At 30.2% G+C, this 13,761-nt stretch overlaps 1 protein-coding gene across 1 annotated transcript in view; it reads right to left on the bottom strand.

Moving 5' to 3' along the window:
• The window catches only part of LOC101496549 (pentatricopeptide repeat-containing protein At4g33170), a 3,927-nt gene extending 1,960 nt beyond the window's left edge, over positions 1–1,967 (bottom strand). The window contains exon 1 of the mRNA XM_004501361.4: positions 8–1,967. Coding sequence (XP_004501418.1) covers positions 8–1,808 — 1,801 coding nt within the window. The 5' untranslated portion in view covers positions 1,809–1,967. The remainder of the gene's footprint in view (positions 1–7) is intronic.
• Positions 1,968–13,761: the final 11,794 nt, after the last annotated feature.

Here is a 13,761-nt window from a genome sequence, read left to right as displayed (position 1 = left end):
CGCTCTTCCTCCCCATTTTCCACACATCCCGAAATCATAGTGGTCCAAGCAATGTCATCTGGTGAAGGGATTTCATTGAAAACTTTATGTGCACTTTCCACCTCTCCACACTTTAGATACATGTCCAGAATACCACTAATGACAAACAAATCAAAATCAAACCTCATTTTTATAACAACAGCATGAATCTGCTTCCCTTGTTGAAGCCCCACCAAACACCCAGCAGCTTTAGCCGCATTTGCCAGAGTAATCTGATCAGCTTTCTCTCCATTTTCATGCATTAGTCTAAATAGCCACAGGGCTTCACGATAGTTATCACTCACTATATGCCCATGCATCATAGCATTCCAAGATGCCAAATCAAATCCATTTTGGTTATTAAAAAGAAGTGCTGCCTCCTCCATCTGTCCACTCCTAGAATAGACATCAATTAGAGCTGTCGAAACAAATGAATCTAAGACGACCCCAGCTTTTAAAGCACAAGTATGAACCTGCCTACCAAGAAAGTAGCTTTCTTCAAGAGAAGAGCAAGCCCTCAAAACACTTGCAATGGTGAATTGGTCCGGCAGCAGTCCACTCCGTAATAAACCAATAAACAACCTTAAAGAACCCTCCTCCAAACCACTCAGAGCACAACCAGATATCACAGTGTTCCACGATATTAAATCAACTTCTTTCATCTGACCAAACATCCTTCTTGCATAATAAACAGAACCACCCTTAATGTACATATTAATAAGGCTATTCCCAACAGAAACAAATTGATCCCATCCGAACCTTAAAACAGCACCGTGAATCTGTTTTCCCAGTTCAAGATGATTCAAACTGGCAACCACAGAGAGAATCACAATAAAACTCAAGCTATCAAGCGGCACATGCAATTTGATCATATCTCTAAAGCAATCAACGGCTTCCCAAGCTTCACCTGCTTGGAGATACGAAGATAGAGTTTTGTTCCAAACAATAACATCCGAATCATCATCACACATAAACAACTTGGTAGCATAAGCTCGAACCTGCTGCAATTCCCTTTCAAAAACAGTTTTCTTACCAAACCCCATTAGAACAGTACGAACACTAATGCAATCAGGACGCAGCCCACTTCGATGAAACTCGGAAAAAAGAACCAAAGCTTCATCACCAAGACCCATTTCCACATAAGCCTTCAACATGACATTCCAAAGCACCACATCCCTCGCAGGCATTCTATCAAACAGAACACGCGCCTCTCTAATTCGTCGAAACTTAGCATATATATTAACCAATGCACCAGCGACAAACACGTCCCATTGCAACCCAATCTTAGCGGCATAACCGTGAAGGGTCTCGGAAGCGGAGGGAGAAGCAGTGAAAAGACACAACTTGAAGAGAGGAGATAAAGTGTGACGAGTGGCGACCACGGTGGATTGACGGAGAATACGGAAGAGGTGAAAGGCTTCATGGGTTTTGTGGAAGTCATCGAGTTCTATGGTGTGAGCATACGCGGCGAGAATGGCGTTCCAAGTTACGATGTCTCTTTGAAGCGTTATGTCGAACAGTTGGCGTGCGGAGGTAAGAGAGGTGCATTTAGCGTACATGGTAATGAGGTTGTTGGTTAGAAAAAGATCGGGAGTGTGGCCGGAGGTTAAAATGAGGGCGTGGGTGCGTTTTCCAAGGAGTAAGTCGGAGGCTGCGATGGCGTGACGGAGGATGGAGAACCATTGAGGAAGATGAGAGGAAGGGTGTGAGTTGGAGTGAGAGTGAATGAGGTGAGAGCGTTGGGTGAGTGGATTGTTCACAATGGAAGTGGCTCGCAATCGCAAATGCATATTCGGTTTCGTCACTCATTCTCTGAAAAAATCTTGTTACGGCTTGTCGTTTGAAATTGGAAGGACTTTATTGGGTAACCTCCATTTGGTAGAGGGAATGAGAATAGTAATCTAATAATCTGTTGTCTTTTCTCTATTAGTGTCTGTTTGATTTAATGAAGATTTGAATGAAGGGGATGGAAGAAAAATAAATATATCTCTGATTTAAAAAATTAGTAAGTAAGAGAAAAGAAGATAATAATTTTAACTAAATTTATGTTTGGTTTAAATAGATATGATTTTAAATTTACTTAAGAAGAAAAAAAATGTCTAAAAAGAACTGTCCTTTCATTTATTAAAAACTGAACAAAACATACTTTATTCAAAATATTTTCTCATCTCTAAATCAAAATTCAAAATTGCTTATATAAATTATAGATTACAAAAATACTATACTTGTTATTATTTTATTGTCAAAAATCATTATTGTTGTTGTAGTACTTATTAGCATCATTCTTTATACCAACAACGTTGTTTCACTACTCCAATTAATATTGCCATTTATTTATATTATATTAAAAATTAAAATAAAATAATAAAAGAACGAATAATGTTTATTGTCATTTTCCATTTATCGAAAACTAAAAATATTACTATTTTCCTTTTTAATATATATATATATATTATTTGATTAAGAAGATTGATAATTCTTCCAAGTGTGAATTATTTATCACGATCAAGTTTGAAAGTACAACTCATTTGAAGTTATTCCAATTAAGTATTAATGTTTATTTAGTAATTTAGATTAATTGGTTGTATTAGGAGTTAATATGTCTTGGTTTAGTATAATGTTTGGTTTGTTGAATTCATGCCAGAACATTGAACACAATTGTTGTAACAATATGTGTGAAGGCAGTAGTTGTAAGTACCTTCTTCTTCCACCATATCAATGATATAAAAAAGTCTTTAATATGCATTTGGATTGACCGATTTAGACACAAGGACAAAGTTGAATTTTTAAATATGTAGATAGAATTGTCGTTTAATCCGTGCAACCAGAATATTAAGGAGGATATCAATTTTTTATTATAATATATCCTAATATTTTAAAAAATTACATTGATATTCTTAATTTCGTATATTGAAAATTCTAAAATTTTATATTTGCAATTTATACTCGAAATAAATAGTCAAATAACAAGTTTTTCACCATTGAGTATTTGGCACCAACCTACTAAGTGCCACTGTCTACCATCAAATGTTAGAATCTTGATGTTAGAGTTTTGTGATTTTATAGATCAAATTTTAAACATATATCTACATGTAATTAATTTGCAATTTTAGTGTTAATTAATTGCTCTCAATAATTATTCTTACTTGTTACTAACAATTAGATCTAGTGGAAGAGGCTAGTCTCTAAAAAATGTAAGCATGGTAAATTAAAGTTCAAATTTTAATTAAAGATGCATTCATATTTAATATTTGATAATATCTCGAATGGGATTAATTTTGATGGAAAAAAAATATTTTTATTTATTAAATCAATTATAAAATACAAGTAACAAAATGAATCTCGTATAAGGAAAAATAGTTAAGTATATAATATAGGCTAAATTACATTTGTGGTCCCTTAACTTAATTTCAGGTGACGTTTTAGTCATTTATCTCTTTTTTTTCCCGACTTAGTCCTTTATTTTAATTTTAAGTGACAATTTAATATTTTATGTTTTAAAATTTCAACAACGATATCCTTTTTTATACAAAAATTCAAAAAAAAATTCAATCAAAACTCATAAATTTAATTATATTCTTCAATATAATACAAATTTCATTAATTTCGTAACGCAAATCTTCAAATAAACTCATATTTTCATACTTTATTTGATATTTTTAGGAATAAAGGACTAAATCGAAAAAAAATAAATAAATAAATGACTAAAACGTTACTTGAAATTAAATTAAAGGACCACAAATGTAATTTAGCCTATAATATATTGTATATTATAGTATGAGATAATATAATATATTATAATAAAGAAAAAGAAAAGAGAGTTTTTTTTTTAATAATAATTATATATTTGAAACGATGTCTCGTGAAGGTCTTTTTTTTTTCCCAATACCTTATAATTCAATTTATTTATTTATTAAATACTCAATTTTTATAACTATATATAAAAATTTATCTTTTTTATTCTCAGTTATAAATTGCTTTTGTAAATTGTGATTTCCTTAAAGACTCCCGAGTTTATAAAGGCGACTCTTCCTTAAGGCAATTTATCGACAATAAAAAAAATTCAACTTCTTTTATTTCAAATTAACACAAAATATTTCAGTTCTAATACGCTACTATTTGGACGACATTTTTTAATCATATGCATTCAGGATTATAATACAATATGTAGGTTAATATTCTTCTGTTAACTGATCATACTTGAAAACATTATTCATATGTTATATGCAACTTTAATCAATCTATATAATTTAAAATTTGTATGTCTTTTTATGAAATATATATATATATATATATATATATATATATATATATATAGTTAATTTGAAAAAAATTTGAAAAATTGAGCAAAAAAAAGATTAATATAAGACATTGTCTTCCATGTCTCCCACTGACATTATATCACTGTTTATTAACAGGAGATAAGACGAACAACTTAAATATTGCATCAGTGTAACAGACGAGCATATTAAGAATATCAGAGTCTTAGTCCAACATGTTAGTAAACTAAATGTAATGAGTTGTTATCAACGAAGCAACCACCTATAACAATCGAGGCACGGTTACATTAATTCCGTGTGTCTAATTTGCATGGAAAACAATTAAAGAAGTAATTAAAATCAACCCCGTCAATAATGATTCCGTGTCAAAGTTGAAACTCACATGGGATAAGTATCAAAATTTAACGACTATATACCGTCGCATTTTTACACGCAAACAAATATACACGCCATTGATTTAATGATATCAGAAAAATTATAACTATTTAATGAGATAATAAAATCAAAAATTGTTGTTTACGATTAGTCTAAACTTAATTTACATTAATAATACCATTTTAAAAAAATTTATTTGTCAAAAAAGGTATCAAAGTTTAACAATACTTCCTTCCATGTTCCTCCACCATTATGTAAACGTATATTATATGAATGATTTCTTGTGCTCGGTTGTTTTATAGTAATTTTCTTACGTTAGTTAGATAGAGATAAACATATACACATATAAAAATAATTTTTTTTTAAATGAAATGGCATAAATTTGTAATAATTGTACGATCTCGAGTTTTAATCAAGACATGATATGGTGGTTAATAATTTCAACACGTGTAAATAGAATCAGGCTTTATGAATGACTTTTTTTTTTAATTGCCATTAAATTAACCTTTAGCACTTACTATATTAATTTTATATAAAATTTCATTAAAATACATTATTTACATGTTCAAATTTAAATGCGAGTTATTAGTCTTACATCAAACCAACAACAAACAAAAATCTCACATGTATATAAATGTCTTAATTAAAGTTCCGCATAAAAATATGATCTTAAAAACTCTCTTGATCAGATTAAGTCTTTATCTCGTTGATATTAATTATAATTTTTTGAATTCCCTAACAAGTGATTTTAGTTGGTTTGACTTGTAGTGGATGTTGAAAATATTTTTTAGTGTACCGTGGATGTGGATAGTGTTGGACCTGAGCGTAAGTATATAGAACGATTGGCCAGAACCCCTATCTAAAATATACAAAATTGTTATTTACTTATTAGTATATATATTAATTATTTTCTTAATACACGCACGACATATATAATAATAATAATACATATTCATGCTATTGTTGCATCTGTTGAAAGAATTTTTATTAAATTAAAATTATTAAAATTTAATTTGTGATTTACTATATAAAAAATAGAATAAATAAATTCACTTTGATTTCTATTGAAATAAAATTTTGAAAGAGAACTTGATCATAAAATATCATTGATAATTTTACAACAAAAAATACAAAAAGAAGGATACTTAAATGTTACTAAGGCATCATTTTATTAGTTCATTTAGGATTTTTAGAATGAATGAAGATTGACTTTGAAATGTGAGTGTGAGTGAGTTATACTTGAGAGGGGAAATAAAATAATATTTCGTGAATGACACGTTTTTCATCATTGTGTAGGTAGCTATTTTGACAGCTGGCAATGTGAGATAGTCAATGGATCACTCCCACCTCAGGGGAAAGACAATGACTCTCACGCATCTTCCCATAAAATAAGTTAAAAAGAGGAACATATAAGACCATTTAACTGTCTATGTATAAATACATTGATCCAAAGTTGAAAGAGCGACAAGGGTAGGGTTTGGTTTATTGTCTCTACTAATTTTTGTGAAGTTAGAATTTCAATATATAAATATAATAATCCCTCCCATTTCAATTCCATAGAGCCAAATAAGGCTCTGAAATGAACTATACGTTATTTGTGGTTCTACATTTTGGCGGCGAAATTCAGTGGGAAAAGGAGTGATAATTGCTCGTGAGAGGAGAATCTTTCACAATCTTGCAAAATCAATACAATTAATTTATTATATGGTAAATAACAAAAATTTCCCAAATAATCAGTTACATTACGTTACCACGTTTTAATTTTGAATTTTTTTGAAAGTGTACCTTCAATTAAATAAATAAATACAATAATAATATTTGTTTTGTGTGAAGCAGGGTGTCGAATGGGTTCGATAGAAACGGGAACAGAGGTGGAAGCCGTTAAGTGCTACTGCTGCGGGTTAACGGAGGAATGCACGCCGTCATACATTGATCGTGTGCGCGAGAGTTATCATGGCCGTTGGATTTGCGGGTTATGTGCGGAAGCAGTGAAGGAAGAGGAATTGAAATCGAAGAGCACCGATGAGGCGCTTAAGCGACACATGAATTTCAGAACTTCAACTTCAAGTCCTCCTAATAAACCCACACTCGATTTGATTGATGCGGTTAAACATCTTCTTTTTCGGTCTTTGGATTCTCCGAAGAAGGAGGAACCTTTGACTTTCCTGTCGCACGTTTGTTTTTCTAATTTGAATGGAACCACACACACAGGGCCGCAACCGCATACTAGGATTGTGCAGGAGGGAGACACTGGCTAGAGTGGAGATTTGATATTCTTCAATTATCGCAATGGTAGTTTATATTTTCTAATGCTAAATGACATTTACTTTAGGTTAATTATTAGGTTGTGTTTCTATTTGCGATATTTATTATTGAAATGGATGATTATTGGTACTAAGTCTTTGGTTTGGTTGCGCGAGAAAATTGATAAAATCACATTGAATTATTCTAATTTTGTAAAAGCTATGTAATATATCTTTGGTAAAATTATAGTGTAATTTTGTTAATTTGATCATGAAATGAAATCAAATATAAGTTTAATTACTTGAGTTCGATTTTCGTGTCACTTATATTTGATTCATTCTTCGCAACGAGATTAGTTTTTTCTTATTGAGTTGGTATTTTTTTTTCTAATTAATTATTAAGTTGGTATTACTTCATACTATATTTTAAAATCATGTTTATTCAGAACTTGTTAATCAATAATCAGCCTAATCATTACTGATATGTATTTAATCCATCTAATATTGATCCAAATGTATTGCTAATGCAAAGGATTCTTGTAGCTAAACAACAAAGGAGGTTTTTTTTGTCCATTGATATTATTATGATGATATTGAATGATGGAAGTCTCTAGCTTAAAGTTAAACCACGCAATTGCTGGATTTGTCGAGGCATGACGGAATAATAGTGTATATCTGCAGTGTAAAGGGGCTTTGGCCCACGGAGAAATAGTGCTTCGTGATGAAGCTGATGATGGAGTCCATGTGCACAATATGCTGAGAAGGATAATCAAGGCAATGCAATCTCACTTGTAGTTCGGGCATGCCATACTTTCCTTCAATTTTGGAGAAGTCTATAGAATGGTTGACACACACGAGTTTCGATTCCATTTTTATGTTTCGACATGAGGTTTCGTTGAGCGGTGCAACTATCTATAATAATACACATACACATCAAATTTTGATACATATATTTAACACTTCATTTTACTTTCATCTTTTTTTCCTCTTATTACATCATTAACATATTCAATCATTTTCTTTATTTCTCAAGGTGTATTAATGTTTATGGATGTTGTCGCAGTCTAAAATGTTGAGGTTTAGCTCGAGTTCAATAGAGTCGTCACTAAAGTTTATTTTAATATGAAACATTGAGAAAACATAGTTTCTGAAAATGAATTTAAAGATAAGTATCACCGTTCATTCATTCTCACTACCAATTGAACAATTGGTAGTGAAAATGAGAATGTGGTACTAACTCTCTAGCCGAGTTTGATTTTCACGAAAGGTCGCTATTTTCTACAGAGAGGAAAGAGGGAGACGAGAAGGTGGTGATTAGCCGTGCTGATAAGGTAAGGTTAAACTATCATGAGTAGGAAAATATTAGTATCTTACGACATCGATTACAAAACAATGTAAAATTTTAGGTTAATTTTAGAATATTTATTTCTCCATTAATATAATTGTTTTTTTTATAAATGTGATGTTGCAATAAAAGAATACTCAAAATATAGAGGATTTTTTTTTTTTTTTGCGTTGGACAATAGTGCATGCAATCATACTCCTACATATCTCTAAGTGCGATAAAAAATCAAAGCATTTTTAGTAAAAATTGCAGATGTATTGATTGATTTTAAAGACATTGTGTTTTATTGTTGACAAACAAGTTAGGTAAAAAAAAGTTGTTTTGACAAAAGAAAATTAATTTGCTTGATTTAAATAATTGTTTTAAAGAGTTTTAAGACTATCAAATTGTATAACATGTGTCTCAACAACTGAATGATTAAAAATATGTCATGTCTAGTTGACTCATTTAAGAATATTTTTATTATTTTAGTTATACAAACGAGCTTTAAAATCACAAAGTTGTATAATTTATATCTTAACAACTCAAATATTAAAAAAATGTCATATCTAATTAATCAAATTTAAAAATTTATTTTAGATTAATTTATTTATAAAAATAAATTTTAGAAGTATCAAATTGTACAATTTGTGTACTAAAATTCAAAGACTAAAAAAGTATCTCAATCTTTAATAATAAAAAATTATTTTTGTTTCTGTAAGAAAAGAAAAATGTTGAAGTCTGAAGAAAAAGAAATTATATGGGTCTCGAGTCCAAACATAATTTAAAAATAAATAAATTAAAAGAATAAGAATAAAAATAAAAGAAACAAAACTCGGATCTAATAAAAAAGCTACTAGACAATAGAAAAAGAAAAGAAATACAATGGGAGACGGAGACTTGTGCATCGGATATAGAGAAGAGAAAAAGTTTCATTTTTAAAGAATAAAAAGTTTCAAAACTTGGAGATAATCATATTTTTTGCTCTAATTTGGATTTCTATTTATTCTAAAAAATTATATTAAGGCTATTCTTTGATGAAGAAAATGTTAAAGTACAAAGCTTGACATGGCAGCAAAGCAGTCTGTAAACTGATGCATCTGTTATTAACAACGAAATAGACAAAATTGAAGTACGATAGATGTAAATCAAATATTTTTCTTTGTATATTCTCGCTTTTTTAAAATAGTTTCAACGTTAAAAATATCTTTTGCCTTCAAATATCAGTTTTTATTTATTTAAAAAAACTAGATATCTTATACACACTTGATGTAACTGTACTTGACTCTTGTGAGACTTAAACGAACAACAAATTCTTCCAAAGAATTTTAACATTTTTTGCATGGCAAATTCGAATTCGAACTAAAGAGCATAGCTAAGCAAAAAGCAAGTAAAGTCCCTTGTAAAAAAACTACTAGTACATTCAAAAAAGGCCACCTTAAATAAACAAATGTACTCGTATCTTCCACTTTTTCTTATAAACTTTTAAGGTTGGTGACATTGAAGACTCGTTACTACTCCCTAAACAAGGGATAAATTTTGTTTTTTTTAGAAAAGATAATAAATATCATAATAATTAATTTAATAATTGTAAGATTATGAGTTTCAAATTGAAACATAACATTCAATTTAATAATATTAATATTTGTAAATTAAAGTATGAATTAAAGAGAAATAAACGACAATTATATTGCAATAGAATTAAATAACGATGTGCAAACTAATGTCTGATTTTTTCATCAAAGTATTTATCGAAACTTCAAATGAAATAACATAGTTATAAATTGTACAAAAGAGTAAGCCATCTACCAACAGTATAAAAATAAAATAACAAAGTCTAACCTCAAAACCACTATAATAGTCATCAATATTTAAAACGTTCATCTTGCAATGAAATGGTTATTTACTTGATATATATAGTTAAAAATGTTATTTTTGAGTTTCGGAAAACTGTTTAAAAATCACAATTTGTGTCATCAAAGATATTATTGAATTGAGTTGTGAATTATGTCGCTTTCTTTAAGACGTTTCGCGGCACTGTCTAAATTGTGTAAGACAGATTATCAACAACGAAGTCCCCCAGGATAAAACAGCTCAGATTCATTGTATCGGAGTTCCACTACACCGTAGAAATCGTTCTAGAATTCACCATCAATATGACAGTTAAAGCTACCCTCAATATGACAGTTAAAATTACTCGCAATATGACACTGTGACCACTCATAAATCAAAAGGACTACAACACAAAAAAATCTCTCTAAAAGACTACGACACACAAACCGCTTCAAAAGATTACATCACAAAAACCGCTCATAATGGTTTTAGGACCACTAAAAAATCGACGAGACTACAACATAAAAACCGCTCTAAAAAGATAGTCGTGTTATGACCACTCAAAAATCGACGGAACTATTGAAATAGGAATGTCAATTTACAAGGAAGGAGGTTTGAATTGTAAATTCACCTAATTAAAATTTTATGTTAAAATCTTAAGAAAATAACTCAAGATTGATCTGGGTTATGAAAACAGATAACGTTCTTGGTTCTGAAAATAGAAAACGGAGAACGTTGTTGGTTAGTTAAAATCACAGTTTTAACTTTTCTATTTAACTTGATAATTAAAAGGATGAAATTAAATTGAGGTAAGGAAGAGATACCACGCAAAGAAATATCTTGGTTTACCCAACTCGAGCTACATTCAGTCCTCAAATCTCCGAGATTTTTCACTAAGTGTTCAAATGGAGAAGATTCTTGATTTTACAACGTTCTTAGTTTTACATAGTTTTTGTTAAGATCAACATTGATCTATAACAGCAATCTTGAGATGATTTTATAATTTACCTTTTAACCATAAAATGATTTTTCACAAAACTACTCAAACTATAAACAACCCTTATAGTTTTGAGTTTACTCAATAATAATTTAAAGAGATTGGTAGAATCTAATTATGCTCAACTCGTGTTTGAGAATAGATTATTGATAAAAGAACTCAGTAATATGATATGGATATATGAAGAGGAAATCAAAACCGATTCTTTTGTAATTGAGAAGCTTTCAAGAATGTAAGTGTATGTGATTATAGTTGTCAAAAAAACATCCAACACGAAGGCCCCTTAATTTTTTTTTATTAGGTCCTCTATCAAAATAATTTTTTTAAAGTCCCGGCCAATTATTTCATGAGGCTTAAGGGAGGGGGCTCAGGGACTTATAGACCCTCAATATTTTGTTAATTTTGAGATTTTTTTTCTTGAAAAATTTTCAAATTTTCTTTTATTCGAAAAAATATCAAAAAAATTAAAAAATAAGAAAACACTTAAAATATTTTTTTCTCAAAAATTTTTGAGAAAAATAAAAAAAATCAAATTTTTTTCGAGAATAAAAAAAATTTTGAAAGAAATTGTAAATCAATTTTTATCGAAAATTTTTTATCAAAAAAAAATTATCTTTGAAAAAATTTATTTAACGAAAAAAAAAATCAATTCTTTTTTCAAAAAGTGGGTCTATAGTCCCACAAAATTCTAGGGGGCTTTTAGTGTGGGACTTTGTTTTTTGGAGCCTTTTAAATTATAAATTTTTTTGCCCCTCCAATATGTGGCCCATGGCCAATAATTAGAGGAATTGTCGAATTGACAACTCTATATGTGATTGATGAATTTTCTTAGCACTTGAAGTTATCTGTTTTCCTTGAGCTTGGGGTTCCTTTTATAGGCTTCAAGGAGATTGATGACAACCATTTTGACCGTTGAAAAGGTGCCTTGTTGTCATGTGTCAGATTTGACCAAAGACCAGAATTTTAAACTTTGAATGTTCCTGTTTTGAACATTATGCGTTTATGCTTCTGTATTAATAATGTCTGATATGTTGTTTCTCATTCTTGTCTATGATGATCCTTTTTTATGCACACAAACATCTTAGAGATGTGCTTAATCGATTCAGATAAGGACTGCCTTTTGATTCATACAAGACAGATTGGAGAATGGTGAAATAAGGTTGGAGAATAATAATCAGTAAGCTCGAGAATGTTTGTATCATTCTGGACTGATGTCATTATCCTGGAGAATGATGTTGATCATTCTGGGGACAACTGTTAATCATGTTGGAGAAAGATGTTGGCTGCTGAAGCTTATGTGTAACATAATGAAGAATGATCGTTTGTCACTTTTACTTCGAGTTGTGCCTTTTATTCTTTGATTCGTTTGAGTGATTCTTTTGCTCATATCAGAGTTGTATATTCCTAGTATATGAACTGGAAATCTATTCGCATTTTGCAAGAGTTTTCCTGTCATTAAAATCTGATTTGATCTTGTTTGCTGAAAATGACAAAAACGTGGAGAACATTCTTGGTTCAGTTTTGTTCATTTTTAGCATTTTCTTTAAACTGATTTCTCTTGCATTTTCTTTGTACCTATCTTGGATTATTACACTCAAAATTACATATTAAATTAACACATAATTTAAAATCATAATTAGAGTATTTAATTAACTTTTATTTATTTACATCAAAACATTAATTTGAGATTTTTCTTCAACAACTACAATATAACAAATGCTCTAGAAATCGATAGGACTACGATACTAAACCGCTCTAAAAATCGAATGAACTACGACATAATAACTGCTCTAAAATACGAAGGAACTACAACATAACAATCGCTCTAAAAAACGAATGGACTACGTCATATCAACCGTTCTAAAAAACGAAGGGACAACGATACAAAACCGCCCTAAAAATATCAAAGGGACACAAAGAAATGAGAGAAATGACTTGGAAATCAATCGAGCATAATAAAAAATAGAGAAAATAAAAAGTTGAGAAATGCATCTAACTTTGGTATACTTTTCACAAGAGTTTGAAACTCATTATATAGTGATGGACTGTTTTCTATCAATGTGGTATTATAGAGTTGAAAACTACTCAAAATATAAGAGTTTTTCAATGTGGGACTTCAACAATGTTTAAATTCACACATTAACATACTATATGTTCCAACAATCCTCACTTGAATTTAAAAACAAAAAAAAATCTAAAATAGCGTCAAACGCTTCTGTAAAACCGTGCATAAACAAATGTGTCTTTTAACTTGAACATTTGCATAATAAGTAAGATTCAGATTCAGCAAGAGTGACTCGTAGTGTTGAACTCTATCTCTGACATCAAACCCACACACAATTTTTTCATATGGTGTATTCTCAAAAACCCGTGCATTAATGATCCTGCACGTGTATCCGACTATTGTGAATGCTCTAGAAATTATGCCTCAAAATTCTATAGGAAACGACTCCACATCCACATTCACATAGGAGAGTCTATCATGAGTACTCTTGTAGCTAAGTACTCCTTTCACATAGAGTATATATCTCATTTAGAGTTTATATTACCTCATTCTATCATCACTTCAGAAATCATGTTTTTCTGATTTATAATACCATGTTCATCTCATATCACTTCACGACTTGTTATTACTCATTGAACCTAATTCTTGGGATCTCCAGTCTTTTAGGTCGGATTATCATCATGAGT

The sequence above is a fragment of the Cicer arietinum genome, chromosome 5, assembly GCF_000331145.2.
Source record: "Cicer arietinum cultivar CDC Frontier isolate Library 1 chromosome 5, Cicar.CDCFrontier_v2.0, whole genome shotgun sequence".
Taxonomy (NCBI): Eukaryota; Viridiplantae; Streptophyta; class Magnoliopsida; order Fabales; family Fabaceae; genus Cicer; species Cicer arietinum.
This window is presented reverse-complemented; position numbering and strand designations above follow the sequence as displayed.